A 22172-nucleotide genomic window follows, 5' to 3' on the forward strand; every position below is an offset into this window, starting at 1 on the left:
TCCAAACTATATATTTTAATTAATACATATCCACAAAAATCTTAAATAACAAGTAATATCACTAATCATTCTTAAAGGGATACTGTCATGGAAAAAAACATTTTTTCAAAATGAATCAGTTAATAGTGCTGCTCCAGCAGAATTCTGCACTGAAATCCATTTCTCAAAAGAGCAAACAGATTTTTTTATATTCAATTTTGAAATCTGACATGGGGCTAGACATATTGTCAATTTCCCAGCTGCCCCCAGTCATGTGACTTGTGCTCTGATAAACTTCAATCACTCTTTACTGCTGTACTGCAAGTTAGAGTGATATCACATCCTCTCCCTTTTCCCCCCCAGCAGCCAAACAAAAGAACAATCGGAAGGTAACCAGATAGCAGCTCCCTAACACAAGATAACAGCTGCCTGGTAGATCTAAGAACAACACTCAATAGTAAAAACCCATGTCCAACTGAGACACATTCAGTTACATTGAGAAGGAAAAACAGCAGCCTGCCAGAAAGCATTTCTCTCCTAAAGTGCAGGCACAAGTCACATGACTGGGGGCAGCTGGGAAATTGACAAAATGTCTAGCCCCATGTCAGATTTCAAAATTGAATATAAAAAAATCTGTTTGCTCTTTTGAGAAATGGATTTCAGTGCAGAATTCTGCTGGTGTAGCACTATTAACTGATGCATTTTGAAAAAATTTTTTTTTCCCATGACAGTATCCCTTTAATCATTTCCCTTTCAATGGATCCCACTAGTCCACCGTGTAAACAATCTAATCATCTCCTTCATCTTTGCAAACTGAATGTGCTAAGGTCTTGTTTTTAAGACCCAGATCTGAAAGTGCAAATGCTAGATTTGGCCATGGAAAACAAGACTATAAAAACCCTTCAGTCCTTGGCATCTTGCCTTACTTCATGGAGTATTTTGAATAGCAACTCCTTTTAATATTGTTGCTATGTCTGGGTGTGGTGTTTAACTAATAACATTTGATTGGTTTGGATGAGCCAATAGAAGATATTCATATAAATCTTGGGCAGTCCTTTAGAGGGTAACCAAAAGTTATTTTCCTGATCAAAAAGTTATGAACTTGACGTATGTTGTATTTAAAGGTATACTGTCATGGGAATTTTTTTTTTTAAAAAACTGCATCAGTTAATAATTTTACTCCAGCAGAATTCTGCACTGAAATCAATTTATCAAAAGAGCAACTGATTATTTTATATTTAATTTTGAAATCTGACATGGGGCTAGACATATTGTTAGTTTCCCAGCTGCCCCCAGTCATGTGACTTGTGCTCTGATAAACTTCAGTCACTCTTTATTGCTGTACTGCAAGTTGGAGTGATATCACCCCCTCCCTTTCCTCCCCAGCAGCCTAACAACAGAACAATGGGACGGTGACCAGGTAGCAGCTCCCTAACACAAGATAACAGCTGCCTGGTAGATCTGCACTCAATAGTAAAATCCAGGTCCCACTGAGACACATTCAGTTACATTGAGTAGGAGAAACAACAGCCTGCCAGAAAGCATTTCAATCCTAAAGTGCTGGCTCTTTTTGAAAGCACATGACTAGGCAAATTGACCTGAGATGCACCTACACACCAATATTATAACTAAAAAAAAAACTTGCTGGTTCAGGAATGAAATTTTATATTGTAGAGTGAATTATGCAGTGTAGAGAGGCCTGAATAGAAAGATAAAAATTAGCAATAACTATAAATGCATAGCCTTACAGAGCATTTGTTTTTCAATGGGGTCAGTGACCCCCATCGGAAGCTGGAAAGAGTCAGAAGAAGAAAAAGGCAAAGAACCCCCAAACTATAAAAATAAATAATAAAGACCCATTGAAAAGTTGCTTAGAATTGGCCATTCTATTACATACTAAAAGCTAACAGAATTGATAATTGAGAAACTGAAACTGTATCAGTTGAATCACAGTATGATACAAAATTAACATGGTATTTTTTATTTATTTCAATTTTAGTCCTGGGTGCGAAACAATGCACAGATTTTATGAACCATAGGATTTGAAGTAAAGCCATCTGCAGAGTTTAGTTTAAGGTCCTGTCCTAGAGGTGATTGGAATGTGAAGTTCTGCAGAAGTTTTGTGAAGAACAAAAAGAGTTCAGTCTTAGCCAAATTCTCTCCAACACAAATTCTTTTACCTAAAAATGCAAAGCACAATGGAAACAAATCAGGGATGATTTTTGTACCAATGAATTACCATTCCATAGAGGGTCATCCTTACAAAACAGTTTCATCCACTATTTCAAAAATCATTGACTGGGGACTCATTTTTTATTATGGGTTGAAATGCTATCGCAAAAATATCATTATTACACCTAAATGTTCTTGTACCTAATTCCAATAAGTCTGTTTTGCCTAGTCTTTAGTGATGGGCGAATTTATTCGGCAGGCGCGAATTTGCGCGATTCGCCGCCAGCGAATAAATTTGCGAAACGCCTGCGAAAATTCACCCAAAAAATTCGCCGGCGTCAAAAATGAGACGACGGCGCCGTTTTGCAAATTTTTTTCCGTTTTGCAAATTTCGCACGAAATTCGCAAATTTTCCTGCAAAGCGAAACAGCGCAAATTCACCCATCACTACTAGTCATTTCAACTGATGCATGGGAGTACAACTTTATACAATTTTACTTACCTATAATACTGTCACTGACTAAAAGGCCCAGTTATCAAAGGACAAATTTCGATTTCATGTGAATTTTTTTTTTACTGTAATAAATTCGAATATACTCGAAAGTTCCATTGGGAGGTTATTTAAGAAAAAATTTCAATGTCTAAAACTGGTAAAGCATTTTACCAACTCAAAAACTCGAACCGAATTTGATTTGAATTCGACTGAACTCGAATTGAGGTTTTTCTCCGAAAAAAACTTGAATGTCAGGAAGGCTATTAACATCTTCAAATGGGTCAGTAGACCTCTCCTATTGACTTATAAATGAACTTGACAGGTTTTAGGTGGCGAATAGTCAAATTCAAATTATTCCCAGGGTAAAGTTTTGATAAATCTCGAATTTCGAATTCAAATCGAGCTTGCATTATTCCCAATTTGAATTTGAGTTTTGACCAAAAAAACAATTACAAATTTTCAATTCGAAATTCCTATTCGATCCAATAAACCTGCCCCTTAGTGTAAAGTACAGGGCAGCCTTGACTCATTACACTCACACATGAAATATGTTTTGCACCTCTTGGGCAAATCTTACATGCAGTAGGAATGCATTTACTAACAAGTGCAAATTGTGTTGGCCAAGTTTTCAGAAGCTGAATATCAAAGGGAACAATTATATAGGCATTTGAGGAAATAATGCTGTACCATGGGGAAACAATATGTATTGGAGGATCACAAATAAATTAATAAATACAAGTAACATCAGTGTTTTTCAAAGTTTAGCAAAGATAGATTGCAAATCTAGTGAGATGTAAGTGATCAATAGCTATGGTCACTTCTGGACTTATTTTACATGGGTTACTACTCCTTGCAGTAACCTGCAATCAACACAGCAATTTCCTGGTGGATAAGTGTGAGTTTTTGGTGACAAAAGCTGAAAATCACTGCTTTTGCTATACATAAAATGGACGGTTTCTTCTCTGCTTAAAGTAAAATATGATTTATACATAATATATGTGTTTGAAATAAATAAGCCACACATCTTTGGGGCAGATTTACATAGTAACATAGTAAGTTAGGTTGAAAAAAGGCCCACGTCCATCAAGTTCAACCTTTTAACTCTAATTTAAGATGCCTAACTGCCAGTTGATCCAGAGGAATTCGAAAAACCCCATTGGAAGCCTTTCCAAATTGCCTCAGAGGGGGAAAAAATTCCTTCCTGACTCCAAGTTGGCAATGGGACCAGTCCCTGGATCAACTTGTACTATGAGCTATCTCCCATATCCCTGTATTCCCTCACTTGCTAAACACCATCCAACCCCTTCTTATACCTATCTAATGTATCAGCCTGTACCACTGATTCAGGGAGACAATTCCACATCTTCACAGCTCTCACTGTAACAAACCCCTTCCCAATATTTAGCCGGAACTTCCTTTCTTGGTTGTCCTTATCAATGGTTGAAAGTAAGAATTCACTATTTTATAAATACACTTCCAAAAATGCCATAGGAATGAATAACACATGGGCGAGTTTTTATTTATTAAATCCAAACTCACATTTTGATAAACTCTAGTATGCAGGAAACTACAATATGTTGCAACCAATTGGATTATTTTTATACATAGACTAAAAATCTCATTGGTATAGTAGACGCAGTACCTGCTGAGAAGGGTAGGAACGCCTCATTCTTTACAAAGTTTCCTTCGGAGTCAAGGAAGTGTTGAGGGTAAAATTCATCTGGTTTTATAAAGTAAGCCGTATCTCGTAAAACTGAAGTCAGCAATGGGATCACACGGGTTCCCTAAAATGTGTTAATGATAATAAAGCGTGCCTGAGAAAAAGAACGTGCTTTACAGGGGAACAGATTACACAAAAATACACTTTTGCATCTATCAGCAACATTTTTATGCTTATTCATCCAAACACTCTTCATCCAACTGTGTATGTATATAGATAGATAGATAGATAGATAGATAGATAGATAGATGATAGATAGATAGATAAATATATGCCTATTTAGTAAGCTGAAGTTGAGAGTTGTTAGTAGCAGGGAAAAGAATAACATGTATCAGATGCCAAAATGAGCAGGGGAATTTAGGATTAAACTGACATTGATGAACAATACTAAACTGAAAGAAGCAATTGTCAGGTTCGGCAGGGATTCGAGCCAGGGACCTTTGGGTTTGTGGCTTGATACCTTAACCATTTGGCCAGGTAAGCAACCTGTAGGGGTGCTCACTATATGTTAACTGGCCTCTGCAACCCCAGCCCAGCAGTAGTCTGAGCCAATCAAGACTGACTCTGCCCTATTTAAGGTCAGCCCTCCAAACATTCCTAGCCTGAGCATTTGGTTCCCATCCCAGCAGTGTGGCATTGTCCCTAGCTACGGGTTCTTATTTTAGCCTCCTTCCTATTCTGACTTGTCTTGTCTGAACCCTTCCTTGTCTTGTCCTGCCTAGCTCTAACCCTTGTCCTGTCTTGATCTGCCTTATCTTCCCCTTCCAGTTCTGCTCCAGTCCTGCTTTAAACCTTGATCTTTCATTGCTTTAATCTTGCTGTGACCTTGCCCTGCCCAGCTTGCCTTGCTTTTCTGAATCTTCTCTGCTCCTCACTTCTAACTTTCCTTAACCTTACTCTGCCTTGACCTTGACCTGACCTTGCCTTTCCGATTCCTGCTTCCTGTTCTGACCTGTACCCTGTCTATATCTTCCCTCGTCTTGCTCTGCATCTTGCCCTGCCTTTTCCAGTCCTCCTGCTATCCGCTCCAGTGCTATCTGCTCCAGTCCTCTCCTGTTATCTACTCCTCTTGCTATTCTGCTCTGGTCTCCTTCTGCACCCTGTCCCCAGTTTGATCTAGCCGCTTGACTTTCATAATGATTATTTTATTGGAGCTGAGTTTAAAATCGTCATGTAGAGGGTTTTGAAAGGTTTGAGCTTTTTTTGGCCTTGTCACTTTTAAAACTTAGGAGCAGATTTATTAAGTTTCGAGCAGTAAATTCGAATTTACGATTTTTGTTTGTGTCAAAACTCACAAATTCTAATTTAAAAGCACCAAATCGAATGTGAAATTGAATGTGAGATTTATCACAACTCGACCATGGAAACTGCTCTAATTCGAATATTCGCCATTTAAAACCTTTACAAGTCAATGGCAGAGGTATGTTGACCCATTTGAAGATGTTGATAGCCTTCCTGACAATCGAGTTTTTTTCAGCAGAAAGTTAGATTCGAGTTTCGTTCGAATTTGATTCGAATACGAATGGAATTTTCGGGTTGCTCCTATTCAATCAAATTTTTTCATTTTTCCAAATTCGACCTTTGATAAATCTGCCCTTAAATATGTGACTTTGCCATCCTGGAAGCTGCTTACTCATAAAATGATGAGCCAGTCTTGAATTGCACCATAATTTGTACGACTTTTCAACAATTTCCAAATCATTTAATAATAATAAATTTGCAATACTGCAATATTGTATTGATTTTCCAATTTGACATACATTTATTTTTAATTTGAAAAAATATCATATCATTTTATATTTAAATCCAAGAAGATCCACACTCACAAGTCTTATTCATATAAATAAAAATGTTTTTATTGCAAAGCTTACAGCCTAACGTTTCGGCCTCCTCTGAGGCCTTTCACAAAGTGCACTGGTCACATACAGAGAAGCATTATATACATAAACTGGGGTATACAGTTCAAGTAAATTTATTATTTTATTTATTTAAATGTATTCCTTATAAGTGTATATATATTTCAGATTCACTCACGCAGTAATGGGATTTATTTATGGGAATTTGTATTTAAATTTTTTTTCTTAAATTTATAATATCATCATTAGTGGGATTTATGTATGGGAATTTATGCTCTATCATATCACTGGGAAGTAACATATCGGTTATTACTTTTGTGGGTTAAATCTAAGGGAACATGGAACAAGGTTTATATACATCCCCTATATATGTATAGGAATGCCTTGAGACTGATAGTGATAGTGACACAGGTGGGGTTTGGATATGGGAGGTCCCTAGGGGAGTAGTAGATAGTAGAGACAGTAATGATACCATCACTATGAGATGACAGAATTGTCCAAGGGGGTGAGGAGGACAAGCCCCTGGGATTAAAGTAACACTTTTTATACACTGACTTAAGACAAGGCAAAGCTAGTACATTGGGCTTTCTATTGAGTTTGTTATGAGAGAAATGTGTCCATGGATAATGGTTACATCCTCAAAGATTTTTCAACTTACGATATATATATGGGTTACATTGTGTTTTGCTTTTAACCTGTATTTAACTTTACTGATGAGCTGTAGGGCCAAAGGAATTACAGAAGTGATCATGACACTATATCAATAATATATTAATGATTTAATATAGGGGATTTCACACATGAATAGTAATTAACTCGTTATGTTAATCATCCCACGACATCGTCATTGCAGTTTCCCACCAGTTTATGTATATAATGCTTCTCTGTATGTGACCAATGCACTTTGAGAAAGGCTTCGGAGGAGGCCGAAACTTTAGGCTGTAAGCCTTGCAATAAAAAATATTTTTATTTATATGAATAAGACCTGAGAGTGCGGATCTTCTTGGATCTCTGTGGATAATATTTTTGATACTGCACCCAGGCATATGAACTCTTTATTCGAGAGTGCCGGCTTTCCGTGGTGTTGTGTGTGTATATATATATATATATATATATATATATATATAGATGTCTGTGTCTGTAGAAAAGGTATGGGAAGTGACTCACATTTCAAAATACATTTCAAAATAAATCTCACCTTTGGAAAAAAATATCCCCTGAAAGTGACATCCTTAGTTGTTGCATGGGGAAGGTTAGTAGGCACAATGTCTGCAAATCTCTGAATCTCGTGGATAACGGCATCAGTATAGGGCATTTGTTTTCTGTGCTCTGTTTGAGGCTGAGCTGATCCAATCACTTTGCCGATTTCGTTTTGTACCTTTTCTGTCGTGAACAAAAACTGAATTATTTTTCATACATTCCAGCAGGGAAGTTATGAGATGATCATAAAAGAAGAGTTTGGTTTGAAAGATTAAAGCTTGCTGTAGCTTTAAGAAAGTTACTGAATTAGGATTTATACTCCACTCACCCAGGAATGATTTAAAAAGATTACTGAGCACTTGCTATTTGATTTGACTTAATGCCGAGTCTTGTTCATTTCCTCATGGATAAAGGAGAAAACTCTCAAAAAAACAGTTCTCTATCTAAAGTATTTGTTCTTTTTATATTATGTTCTTACTGCTTACTACACCCCCCATCATATTTATACATGTATATTGCATATATTTAAATATGTAATTATTTGATATTAAGGTGGTTATTTATTAAGGTTCGAGTTGTGTTTTCCATAAAATTTCCAAATTTTTCAAGATTTATTATAGCCCGACCTTGGAAATAGCTTGAATCTGAAAATAAACCATTTAAAACCTGTCAATGTCATGTAGGAGTCCGTGGCAGAGGTCCCTTGAACCATTTGAAGATGTTAACAGCCTCCATGATGTTTGAATTTTTTTTTTGGAGGGTATTGGCCGAAAACTTGAATAATTTGAGCAATTCAAGTTTTTTCCAGTGGAAAACTCAATTACTTTGAGGTTTCTGGTTTTGTAACTCGAACTCTCAGAACTGGGTTTTTTTCCATTCAAATGTTTTCTTAAATAAGATGCTGTTCAAGTTGTGAGATCATACAAGTTCATTTGAAAAAACTCAAACATTCAACTTTGGATAAATAACCCTCTAAATGCTGCTTTACTTTGAATTTCTGGATATTTCATCATTAACAGGAGGCCCCATCGAAGAGTGGTGGAAGTCGTCTCTATTCCAGCAAAAAATAAATTGTGTACAAGCGATATTAGATTCTCGTTGTGAAAAAACAATCCAGGATTTGGCTTTTCCTGAAATATACAGAATGGATATTAATGGTTTTCAACTACCATAATGTGTAAAGTACAGATTTGCTTACATTAAGATACAGAAGGGCTATTTATCAACGTTTGTATTTTGTTTTCCTCTATTTAATTTTTTGGACTCAAAATCATGAATTCGGATTATGGTATAAAAAAATTAGCTTGCAAAGTCATGTAGAAATCAATGGGCACTGACCAAGGCAAAATGTAAACTATTCATTCATTTTGAGTTTTAAGAATTTTTGTAGCTTGTAGATACATTAAAAATGATGAGTAAAATAAGAATTTAAAGTATTCACATTTTATTAGCTTTTTAATGCATATTCTAAAAGGGATTCTGTCATTATTTTTATGGTGTAGTTTTTTTTTCTAAATTACACTGTTTACACTGCAAATAATTCACTCTACAATATAAAATTTCATTCCTGAACCAGCAAGTGTATTTTTTTAATTTTTTATATTATATTAATTTATATATATATTGGTGTGTAGGTGCATCTCAGGTCATTTTGCCTGGTCATGTGCTTTCAGAAAGAGCCAGCACTTTAGGATGGAACTGCTTTCTGGCAGGCTGTTGTTTCTCCTACTCAATGTAACTGAATGTGTCTCAGTGGGACCTGGATTTTACTATTGAGTGTTGTTCTTAGATCTACCAGGCAGCTGTTATCTTGTGTTAGGGAGCTGCTATCTGGTTACCTTCCCATTGTTCTGTTGTTAGGCTGCTGGGGGGAAAGGGAGGGGTGATATCACTTCAACTTGCAGTACAGCAGTAAAGAGTGACTAAAGTTTATCAGAGCACACGTCACATGACTGGGGGCAGCTGGGAACTGACAATGTGGGACATTCACTAAGATTCGTAGTTGCGCTTCGCCACATTTCGCCAGGTGTATTTTCGCCAGTAACGAATTTTAGTGCAGAATTCTACTGGAGCACCACTATTAAATGATGTTTTTTGATAAAAATGCTGCTCTTGGGGGAAAAATAAAGTCCTAAACTCAGCTGTGGTTATCCCTTTTATAACCATTTGGAATCACTGGAGCAATTTACTTACAAGTTGTCTCACTGAGCCACATGTTTAGTTTTTCTTTGTATATCTGCTTTCTCATGAACTATTACACTAACCTCTCTTTGCTTGACAAGGAAAACATCGATAAGATCCCTTTGATCATTTATGTCTAGTCGAGCCTTGTGTTCAGTAAAAGTTTCTTTAATGAAGTTTTGTAATTTCTGTGAATTGTCCAAAACTGTTTGGTGACTTCCAGGTAACCAGCCCACCACAGATGGAAACGCATTGTATAGCTTGCAGAAAAAAAATAATTCTTGTTATAGTTTTTTCCACTGAAAGCAAAGTTACTTAAATGTATAAATGTCATGCAATGTATGAAACTTTCACAAAACAAATCCATTGTATTATTGTGTGCTAATGTATAACATGACTTATATTGATAACGAACATTGCATTTCCTACTATGATGTGGAAAAGAAAGGGCACACATGTGGGTTTATATATGAAAGAATCACTAACAATCATCTAGTCCTCACCAAGTTGTAGCATTATATAAAGAGATATGAGATCCATTATCCAGACACACAGAAAGTTCAGAATTATGGAAAGGCCGTCTCCAATAGACTCCATTATAATAAAGGAATCCAAATTTTTAAAAATGATTTCCTTTTTCTGTGTAATAATAAAACAGTCGCTTGTACTTGATCCCAACTAAGATATAATTAATCCTTATTGGAGGCAAAAACAGCCTATTGGGGTTATTTAATGTTTACATGATTTTCTTGTAGACTTAAGGTATGAAGATTCAAATTATGGAAAGATCTGTTATCTGGAACACCCAAGGTCTGAAGCATTCTGGATAACAGGTACCATACCTGTATTACAATTGCATACCAGCAGAACTAGCTTTAAGCAACTACTAAGTAAAAGATTTACAAGCGTCTTACATTGTGTTGGATGAGTTTCACAACCTCCTCCTTAAAGGGGAACTCCACACAAACATAACTTAAGATTTTTTGAAAAGTAAACATAATTTCAAGCAACTTTGCAATATTCGTTGATTAAAAAATTTGCAGACTTTTCATGATTTTTAATGGTTTCTGCCAGTTCCCTAAGCCTAACCCCCAGCTGATCTGTCTGACTACTTTGCTGAGCTGTCTGACTACTGTTACTTTGTATCAACAGCCATCTGTCCTCAACCTGCATCCTCCAAACCCCACAATTCCCTGCACATGTGATTCCAATAAGGAAAGGAACATCCCAGTGCAATGCATTGTGGGTTATGTAGTTCCTGCATGCTGTCTGTAAGCTGTGGAGAAGTTGTTACAATTTGTAACATAATTGTTTAGTCCCTCCTTCCCTGCCAGGATTTCAAATGATGCAGAAAGAAAAGAACTGTTAAACAGCTGGATTTCAGCATAGAAAATGCCATTTATTCATATTTTTTGAAGAAACAGGTAACTGTGATGGGTATATTAAGGGTTTTTGTGTTATGTGGGCCTCTTTGTTAAATTTTGGTTTGGAAGCCAGGGTTTCCCTTTAATTACTAAATCAGTTTATTAATGTTCAAGGCCATGTGTCTCTGCACAATTCTCCTTCTACTTTGGTCAACCCAAACCTTGTTTCTTTCATACTGTGGGGTCCATTTACTTAGCTCGAGTGAAGGAATAGAATAAAAAAAACTTCGAATTTCAAATGATTTTTTTGGCTACTTCGATCATCGAATTGGCTACTTCGACCTTCGACTACGACTTCGAATTCGAATCGAACAAATTAGAATTAGAATCGTTCGACTATTCGACCATTCGATAGTCGAAGTACTGTCTCTTTAAGAAAAACTTTGACCGATGGATTAAAATCCTTCTAATCGAACGATTCGAAGGATTTAATCGTTTGATCAAACGATTTTTCGTTCGATCGTTCGCTCAAACTATTTGCGGTAAATCCTTCAACTTTGATATTCAAAGTTAAAGGATTTACATTCGGCAGTCGAATATCGAGGGTTAATTAACCATCGATATTCGACCCTATGTAAATCTGCCCCTGTATGTCAAGAAAATTTGGACAGTTCTTTATTTTTTAAATACTAAGAATATGAATTATGGGAAAAATAGGACACATTAGGGCACATTTACTATAGAGCGAATTGTGTTTCTCTGACAAATTTTCTCTAAGTCTATGTACTAAAAGACCTTGTCACTGGAGAACTTTTGATTCAAGACATTTTTCGCTCAGGCAAGTGATCGTAAACCCGCTAATTTATCAAAGTGCGTAAATTTAAATTCTCTACCCTTTTCACCAAAATCTATTTCACCAGATTCTGACTGGCGAATTAATACAATGAACCTAAATCCTCAACATTATTATGTCAGTAACATCATATCCTGTATTCCAAAATATGTCAAAATGCTGGCATTTTGTCATGTTTAAACTGGGATTATTTTTACAAGCAACTGTTAAAAATATCTTATTTACACTTTTTTTGAACATTTGAAGCTCATGCCACATTTGTTTCAGGGTGGGCTCATGGCCTAGGACACTTTGCCAGGTGTATTTTCACAACACTAAAAATCACAACACTAGGGGGCACATTTACTAAGGGTCGAATGTCGAGGGTTAATTAACCAACGATAGTCAACCATCGAAGGTTAATTAACCATCGATAAAATCGAATATCGAAGTTGAAGGATTTACCGCAAATACTTCGATCAAACGATTCGAAGGATTTTAATCCCTCGGTCGAAAGATTTTCCTTCAATCAAAAAAAGCATAGAAAGCTTTTTGGCAAGGTCCCCATAGGCTAACATTGATGCTCGGTAGGTTTAAAGTGCCGAAGTAGGTAGTCAAAGTTTTTTTTAAAGAGACAGTACTTCGACTATCGAATGTTCGAATAGTCGAACTATTTTTAGTTCGAATCGTTCGATTCTAAGTCGAAGGTTGAAGTACCCTATTCGATGGTCGAAGTGCCCAAAAAAAACCTTTGAAATTCGAAGTTTTTTTTACTTCGAATCCTTCACTCGTGCTTAGTAAATGTGCCCCTAAAAAACCTATAATTCACTTTTTCAAGAGAAATGTGGTGAATTTTCTCATGGCATAAATTTTCTGCAAAAAATTGACAGTATATTTCCCCATACAATAATAGTGGGGACAATTCTCTAGAGAATATTCTCAAAATAATTTTCACTATGAAATAAAGTAGCATGGAAAGGACAATGTAGATTCTTTTTTAAATTCTTTGATAAATTACCGCATTTTAGCTAGAGAATTTTTGCTCAACAAACTTCGCTAGAGAATTTTTTGCTGGCGAAAATTTGTGGGGGCGAAACAGTGCAAAATTGTTCTAGTGCTGAGCTTTTCCGCTAGTGAATTTTCATCTTTTAGTAAACTGGTGAATTTGCTGGGAATTGTCCTTTTGTCTAATTTTTGCCAAAAAAACCCACAATTTGCCCTTTAGTAAATGTGCCCCTAAAAGAGTAATCAAGGCAGTCCATGAATCAACATGGCTTTTAAGGAAAACTACAGGTAAAATCACTGGGAGGTGTGATTTATCACTACCTCTGCTGTATATTACCTAATATAGTGTATATTAATTATTGATAATTAATTATCATCATCGTTTATGTATATAGCGCTGTCAAGATACGCAGTGCTTTAATTAATTAATTAATTAATTAATTAATTTAATTAATTAATTCTATTTGTTTGTAAATATGCCTATTGTCATAAATGGAAAAGAAATCCTTACCATAATTATAGGGCGCCCAAAAAGCTTGACATTTTCATTTACTAAACGAATAAGCTTCAGAAGGGTTGGATCTTGATAATTAAAGCGATGACCAAGCAGTATAGACACAATGATGTTGGCTACTGCAGCATTCATAATCAAGGTGTTCTCAAATGGCTCTCCTGAAATGATAATAATGGACTGCGCAATGAACTGCATAATACGTATATGTTCCAAATAAAGGGAAACAGGAATGCAGTGTACTTTGGGTCAAAACATAGCAAACTGGGATCCTGGCTTCAACAAGGTTCTTAGGTTGAAGGACCTTTATGAAGCATGGTATAAAAGGGGAAAAGGAAAAAAGAAAAAGAAGATGAACAAGAGAGACATTGAGAAGCACACAGAAGTTTGAACATGAATCACATGTTTGGTTACAAGTGATGTAGGTTGATGTACATTTCTATATATATATATACAGTAAACTGTTTAGATTAGCCAGATGTTTGGTATATTACAGCTTCTAGAATCTGGTGCATGAAATTCCTGATACTATTTGTTTCTTTGTGCCTAGGTCCCTATATACCACTCACTCAAGCTCATGATTTCAGAAGGTCTTTACCCGTTGGTGACTTTCTGAAATTTTACTCCCTCTCTATAGGGTAATATAAGATCTAATCCCATCTATCTTATCCGCTAGGAGGGAATTTATTACTGTTATCAGGGTTTCACACATTTACATTTAAAAGTACTGTTTTAAACTAGATACCCGGTAAGGGACCTGCTTTTAGTGATGTGCGGGCCAGCCCGAAACCCATGGGACCTGCTGATTTACCCGCGGGTCGGACGGGTTCAGGCCAACTCCTGCACAAAATATTTGGGTCGCGGGCAGGTCTGGGTTGAGCTCTTCTCCTGCTCTCTCCACCCACGATATAACACTAATGGCTTCCAGCCCCTACATTTATAAACATGCACCCACCCCTTTTGTGACATCACAGCGGGGCGGGCGCTGGTCTATAAATAGAGGGGGAACAGTGGGCCAGGTGCCAGTTGGGATTGGATGGTTTTTGGGTCGGAGAATTTCTCGACCCGCACACCACTAGGACTTATATATAATTTATGAATTGTATAGTATATATATAATGTATGCATTGTATAGTATATATATAATTTATGAATTGTATAGTATATATATATAATTTATACATTGTATAGTATATATATAATTTATGCATTGTATAGTATATATATTATTTATGCATTGTATGGTATATATATAATTTATACATTGTATAGTATATATATAATTTATGCATTGTATAGTATATATATAATTTATGCATTGTATAGTATATATATAATTTATGCATTGTATAGTATATATATATATATCATTTATGCATTGTACAGTAACAAAAAACAAAACACAACACAAACACTAACTTAAAGACAATTCTTTAACCTTTGTAGGATTTGAATGCTTCCAATAGAAAATTACATTCCTCATTAATTTTGTCTTCTATCGTTTTCTTCCCCATGCCGAAGTCTCTTAATGTTGCAAGGGTAAATCTTCTCATCACTTTCCAGTTTTCCCCATGAGAAAAAATAATTCCTGCACAGAAACAAAGTTCAGTTAAAATTAAATGAATCAAAAAACCTGAGAATCTTTACACAGCTGAATTTTAAATGTGATTACCATATCCCTTTAATCTTTTCCTAGAAATAGTTGTGTCAGCTCTCTCCGAAAACTCCTCGGCATGGTTAACCAGCGCGTCTTTCACCGTGTCATACCCGCAAAGAACAACAACCTTCTCTGTACCGAGATGAACGATGAATACTGAGCCATACTTCTTATAGAGCTGTAAAGTGAGAATTTATAGGCAATTGTTTATTTTCATATCATACTTTTTACATTTTGCAGGCAATTTGCTAAATGCTGGTCATAATCAAAGAGTTGAGTAATATCTGCATGATGCTACACAGAACTGACTGCATAAAAACATATTTATGGTATTCCTGTTGCTGTTGTAGACTGAGCAATGTACTATGTCAAATATCTGGTTGTCTACCCATGAAACACCTCTCCATAGACCTAGGAGCAGCCTACTGTAAATAGTTCTGTGACCCTGTTAAAAGCTTAGGCCTTGCCATTGACACCTGCCGTTGTCTTCCTAGTTGGGGTTCACAGTCTTCTTCGGGACAAGCATCCAATTTGGGTTTGACAAGCACGTCTCTTCTTTTTGGTGAGCGCATGACATCACGCTTGGTGTGAAATTCAAATATTTAAAGGCGCCACATCCTACTCTACATTGCCCAACATAGGTCTATTGTAGACAGTTCCTGGGTGGGCTTCTAGTCTAGTTTCTCTATTCCTTGTCCTTTGCCTGCCCTTTACCACCCCTTTATTGCTTCCTGAACCACTCTTTGCCTGTTACTGAATATTTTTCTGGATCCTGACTCTGTAATGATTGGTTCTGACCCCGGCCTGTTACCCTAGCTCTTACCCTGTCCCTCCTGTCACACGTTGTGGTTCCCTTGTCAGCCCAGAACTCTCTCCTTGGTCCTTTCACTTTAAGTCCTGGCTATAACCAAGTAGCGGAGGGTTCCTCCCTAAGTTAAAGGCGACTGTTATAGGTGGAAGTGTGAACCATTACCAGAACCTTGGGGGCATATTTACATTGGGTCGAATATCAAGGGTTAATTAACCCTTGATATTCGACCATCAAAGTTAAATCCTTCGACTTCGAATATCGAAGGATTTACCGCAATTCGTTCGATCGAACGATCAAAGGAAAAATCGAATGATTAGAAGGATTTTAATTCATCAATCGAACGATTTTCCTTCGATCACAAATTGCTAGGAAAGCCTAAGGGGACCTTCCCCATAGGCTAACATTGGTGCTCGGTAGGTTTTAGGTGGCGAAGTTTTTTTTAAAGAGACAGTACTTTGACTATCGAATAGTCGAACGTTTTTTAGTTTGAATCGTTCGATTCGAAGTCGAAGTCGTAGTCGAAGTAGCCAAAAAAATACTTCGAAACTCTAAGTATTTTTCCTTCTAATCCTTCACTCAGGCTAAGTAAATGTGCCCCTTGGTGTCTGTTCTGGGTTTTGGGATACCAGATGTGACAATTAAGGAGAAATGTGATTATGAATTTAAAAGATGCACTATCCACAGCATCCAATAGGCAGTTAGTATTTGCCGGTTTGTTTGAAAGGAAGAATCAGTTTGCTGGGGGTGTCTAGACCTGATGAAAAATGTGCGCTTGTTATTTGAATTTTTATTGTTAATACCTAAAAAGATAACCAGGAAAATTGGCTGCAATGTCCTCAATCTTTTATTTACTACAAGGTATATGAGAATTGTTTTTACTGCCAATTACTACAATTTGACTACTTCTTGCTTCAAAAATGGAATACTCATTATCTAGATTATCTTGTATTGTTAAAAGTAATACATTATAATCAGACTGAACAGAAGGGCAAAATGTAGAATCCAAAGATTCAACTTCTTAAAAGATGTTTATTAGTCCATGTTACCTCCATGTATGTCTTATGAGGCTTCTTTAGGTTTATTATATGTAGATTTCCAATAAACGGTAATGGTTTCGGTCCAGGAGGAAAGTTTGGAGGGATTCCTTTCCCATTATAAAGGAGGAGGTATATCAGAAATAGGCAAATGACAGTTGTCACTACAAGAGTTGTTGGTTCAAAGCTGAACATGACTAGAAGAGCCTGCAAAGAGAAGAAAGAGATACATAATATCCAGAATCGAAAAAATATTTACATATATATACAGCACTAACTAATTATGGGTTTGACAAACAATAAACATCTGGTTGATTCGGAAAATGGCACCTGTATGTCGAACTACAAGTTATTGTTTGATAAATCAAGTAATGATTTTACCATTACTCAGACAACGTGGCCCTGGGCAGTTGCTGTTTCATTCATTTCAGATACTATTGTTATATCTAGGGGGATATTTATCAATTTCTCTGATTTTCTTTAAATAAAAAAGTCCGACCAAACTAGAATCCATGATTTTACCTTATTTATTTAAAAAAAAAAACACGAGTTAATTGGATCGGGGACAACTCAATAAAATCGTGCGAAAACTCAACTTTTTTCCCGATTGTTCTTTTTCCCGAATTTTTTCCATTTTTGCTCAAAATAGTTGAATTCTCGGGCTAATTCCAGAGCTGACCCCAGAAACTTCCAAATAGTATAGGGACTTCTCCCATTGACTTTATATACAGTCAGATTCTGACTTTTTCCATCCTCGGGGTATAATAAATCTTGAAAAAATTCCCATTATTTTTCCCACTAGTTTTTGGCACTCAGACTTTAATAAATAACCCCCCTAAACTCTATGTTGAGCATGCACACAAATTAAGGCACCAGTGCTGACAAAAATAAGTGGAGCTCACAGAAATTTTTGTAAATACACACAAATAAATAGTTGGCAGGACCCATCACTTCTTCACACAACTTTAAAAAGCTTAAATGAAGGATCAGCTTTGTCTGTAGGAAAATTAAAAGCTGTATTACATAAGTCAAAGTAAACCTTAACTACAATAGAGTTATTTCCAGTAATACTAATGAAAAAAATAAAAATTCTACAAAATATATATTTTATTTTCACTTACATTGGATTTCACCAACACTGTGTGCGAGTTTCTCCTCCAACTGTCTTCTATGAAATATCCTCACCTTTGAAAGTGTTTTTTATGTTCTATCAAAGGCAACACTAAAAGATTTACTCTCAGCTGTTGCTATTTGAACAGTTTAAGTCTAGAAGCCCTGCCCCTTGTTCTTTTAGCCGCATTTTCTGATGACAGTTCTGAATTGTTTTGAAACATTTAGTTAGTTGACAGAGATGCCACGATGTCCTAAATTCTAAATGGTTAGTCTATAACTAGAAGCGCCCAAATAGGCTACACCTTGGTGTTTGCTTCTCTGCAGACAAGAGAATACAAATTACACATAACTCACTGCTTTGCTATTAACCTCACTGATGGGCAGCTGGAGTGTTATTTGGCTTAAATTCTTATTTTCTGTCAAACATATTCTTTAAAGGGTCTTTGTCACGGGTAAACATGTTTTTTTCCAAACATGTCAGTAAATAGTGCCGCTCCAGTAGAATTCTACACTGAAACCCATTTTTCAAATGATTTTTTCATATTTAATTTTTAATTCTGAAATGGCATAGACATGTTAATTTGCCATGTGTCCCCAGTCATGTGACTTGAGTTCTGAAAAAAAAATAGCCTGCATGAAAGCAGTTCCATCTTGAAGTGCTGAAAGCACATGACCAGGCAAAATGACCTGAAATGGTGCCTATAAACCAATATTACAACTAAAAAATACAGTTCAGGAATAACATTTTATATAGTAGAGTGAATTATTTGCAGCATAAGTGTAATTTAGAAATAACTACACCATAAAAATCATAACAGAATTCCTTTAAAACCCCAAAGACAGACAGAACCCGGTTGAAGTTTTAACTGCTATTTGATATTCGTAAAATAATGGTAGGATTAAACAGTTATTTCATATGTGTGACTTATGCGAGTTCTAAAAAAATGTATGTCAGCCAGTGAGTTGATCAGTGAGTCTTAGGGACTGATTTGCTAACATTCAGATTTCTATTTTTTCACTGTATTTTCAATCATATTTTTTCTCTCAAAATCCATGTTTTTTTAAAATTACTCTAAAACTCTAAAAGTTTGAGATTTATTATGTGTTAAAACCATGAAAAACACAGCTGATACTATTGGACCTTTTTTAGCCTTTCAGATTTTAGGTTTTTTTTTTTTTTACTAAAATCTGAATATATATCATATTTCATTTAATAAAAAAACCATGACTAAACTCCCATACCCAATTTTAGCTTATTTATTAATAAAAAGCTCGATTTAATCAGATTACGGAAAAACTCAATAAAATTGAGTGAAAAGTCAAACCGCACAAATTTTTCAGGCTTTTTTCCTGAATTGCTCAATTTTTTTGAGTTTTTGCCTGAAAACCCAAATTTTCAGGCTAAATCTAGCACAGACCACAAAACTTTAAATTGAGATAGGTGCCTTTCCCATTGACTTAAACAGTACTGCGACAGGTCTGAGATGGATGATTTTAGGATTCAGGCATTTTGCAGCATTATTTATAAATAACCCTCAAAAATTGTGACATTAAGTTTTCAAAAACTGCCTCCCTTGGCCGTCCTATGTGGCTGCAGTGCTGCCACAGTTCTGTTTTAATCCCAAAAGAACAGATCCTTGCACTTTAAAAAGTCCAGGACGTTCTAGATAACAACTTCCATAACTGTTTGGGCAAGCCAAGCAAACATTCTAGTGTAGGTGACTGGTAATTAGTTTCCATTTTTTGTTTTGTAGTCTTGAAGTAATGATGGGCGAATTTGGGGCGTTTCGCTTCAACGAAAAACTTGCGAAACGGCGCCGACGTCTCGTTTTTGATGCCGGCATCCATTTTTGATGCCAGCGTCCATTTTTTTGATGCCGGCACAAATTCGCTTGCGGATTCACAAACTTATTAGCCAGTGGCGAATCGCGGGAATTCGCTGCGAATTCGTACCTGCCGAAAACATTCGCCCATCACAACTTCTAAGGTTTGTCCACTAAGGGGCGCCTTAGTTTATAAAAGGATATAGGCTCCTCTACCTGGGTGAAATCATGCCCTTTACAGCTCTCTAGTTTAGGGTGGCAGTGTGTTAGGACATATATTTGGAGGCCATACTGGATCAGGGGTCTTAGGGCTGATCAACGTATGGGAGTCAAGAATGGAAACCCAGACAAGCACATGATCTAGTTAGTGATGAATTATTTCCTATTATAGTTCCCTCTAGGAGTGACAGTCAAGATCAGGTCTATTTAGATGAGCAATTTGGGTTCCACTGAGGAGAGTTAAAGGGACTAGGCTTCCAGTTGCATTGTTATCCAGATTAGGGAATCAGTGTGTAGGAATAGGGGCTAGAAAGCTCCACATGGGTACCATGCGGAGCAGAGTTGCAGATAAGGCAAGAGACCTTTAAGTGAGTTAAAGCGGTGGTTAACCTTTGAGTTAACTTTTATTATGTTATATAGTGATGGGCGAATTTATTCGCCAGGTGCGAATTCGCGGCGAATTTGTGCGATTCGCTGCCAGCGAATAAATTCGCAAAAAATCGCCCGAAATTTTTTTCTCAGTTTCGCGAATTTTGCGGGAAATTCGCAAATTTTCCCGTGAAGTGAAACGGCGCAAATTCGCCCATCACTAATGTTATAGAATGACTAATCAAATTTTCAGTAGGCCTTCAATTTTTTGTAGTTTTTGAATGATTTGCTTTCTTTTTCTGGCAAAAAAATAAAATCCTATTTTTACTTTCTTCAATGAAAAAGAAACCTATCTCCAATATACTTTAATAAAAATTGTGTCCCGTTTTATAAAAAACCTGACTGTATGCAGTGAAATTCTCCCTTCATTTACTGCTGTGGATAGGAATTGTCAGACGGTCCCTAACTGCTCTGCAGGGAAACAATCATACTTATAAACAGCAGGGGGAGCTCCCGACTTACTTCCCAGCCATGCAGAACTTAAGCAGCTTTGTTTTTTTCCCTGTAGAGCAGTCGGCGACTGTGTAGAGATTTGTTTTGGATTTTCCAACTCCAGCTGCAGGGACAAAGATCATGGAGCCAGATTTAAACAGATAAACTGGGATTCTATTTGGAGGGTTATTTTGCTGCAGCCACTGGTTCTGCAGAGTTGGAGAAAAAATCCACATTAGATTACATGACAACACAGGACCCAGTGCAGAATGTACAGTATATTCAGTTTTGCTGTATCGGCTTCTGGCAGATATTATTTGACTAATGCTGTTTTCATAATTTATGACGATCCCTAAGCAGCCCAGACCACACTGAGCATGTGCACAGTCTTGGTCTTGCAAAGATATTTAACAAAGTTAAAAGATGGTGACCCCCTGTGGCCAACTTTGAAAGCATAAATTATTTGTTTGATTAGGCTTGTGGTGCAGTAAGTTCATGTTTATGTTTAGTGTACAAAATACAGCATTTCTAGCCTTATTCTACTTTAAATGGGGGTCACTGGCCCCATCTAAAAACAAATGCTCTGTAAGGCTACGCATTTATCATTATTGCTACTTTTTATTACTCATCTTTCTATTCAGGTCTCTCCTATTCATATTCCTGTCTCCTAGTCAAATCATTGCATGGTTGCTATGGTAATTTGGAACCTAGCAACCAGATTGCTGAAATTACAAACTGGAGAGATGCTGAATAGAAAGCTAAATAACTAATAACATAATAATAACATCATTTTTTGTAGACCTAAGGTATGGAGATTCCAATTTATGGAAATACCCCTTATTCAGAAAGTCCCAGATCCTGAGCATTTCGGATAACCAGTCCCATACCTGTATAAAAAAATGAAGGAATTCTCTCTACATAACTGGTTGCATTGGTTTGTTAAAATATCCAGAATGCTCCCTGGAGTTTTCCATGTAATGGATCTTTCCGTATTTTGGATCTTCATACCTTAAGTCTACTAGAAAATCATGTAAACATTAAATAAACCCAATAGGCTGGTTTTGCTTCCAATAAGGATTAATTATATCTTAGTTGGTATCAAATACAAGCTACTGTTTTATTATTACACAGAAAAAGGAAATTGTTTTTAAAAATTTGTATTAATTGAAGGAGTTATATTGTACATTATCAGTTGTACCAATAGAAAGTTGGGTCATGTCCAGCCCCACCAAATCATTTGTCTACCCACTAAACCACACAGACTAGAAGACTCAAAAGTCACCAGTTGCTTTTATTTATAGTTAAACATTAGGCATTAGTACTCCTGTGTCTCAAGAGTGA

The 22172-nt window shown here is 36.3% G+C and overlaps 1 protein-coding gene across 1 annotated transcript; it reads right to left on the reverse strand.

Annotated features, from left to right (window-relative positions):
* Positions 1–1962: 1962 nt before the first annotated feature.
* On the reverse strand, positions 1963–17314 carry LOC108717226 (cytochrome P450 2B19). The gene is made up of 9 exons (XM_018264083.2): positions 16828–17314; positions 14986–15148; positions 14752–14901; positions 13314–13474; positions 9685–9861; positions 8409–8550; positions 7419–7603; positions 4287–4428; positions 1963–2159 (listed from the first exon to the last, which is right to left on the reverse strand). The coding sequence occupies exons 1-9, from the start codon at positions 17008–17010 to the stop codon at positions 1975–1977; spliced, it is 1488 nt and encodes a 495-aa protein (XP_018119572.1). The 5' UTR covers positions 17011–17314; the 3' UTR covers positions 1963–1974.
* Between the last annotated feature and the right edge of the window lie 4858 nt (positions 17315–22172).

The sequence above is a fragment of the Xenopus laevis genome, chromosome 5L (genome assembly GCF_017654675.1).
Source record: "Xenopus laevis strain J_2021 chromosome 5L, Xenopus_laevis_v10.1, whole genome shotgun sequence".
Classification (NCBI taxonomy): domain Eukaryota; kingdom Metazoa; phylum Chordata; class Amphibia; order Anura; family Pipidae; genus Xenopus; species Xenopus laevis.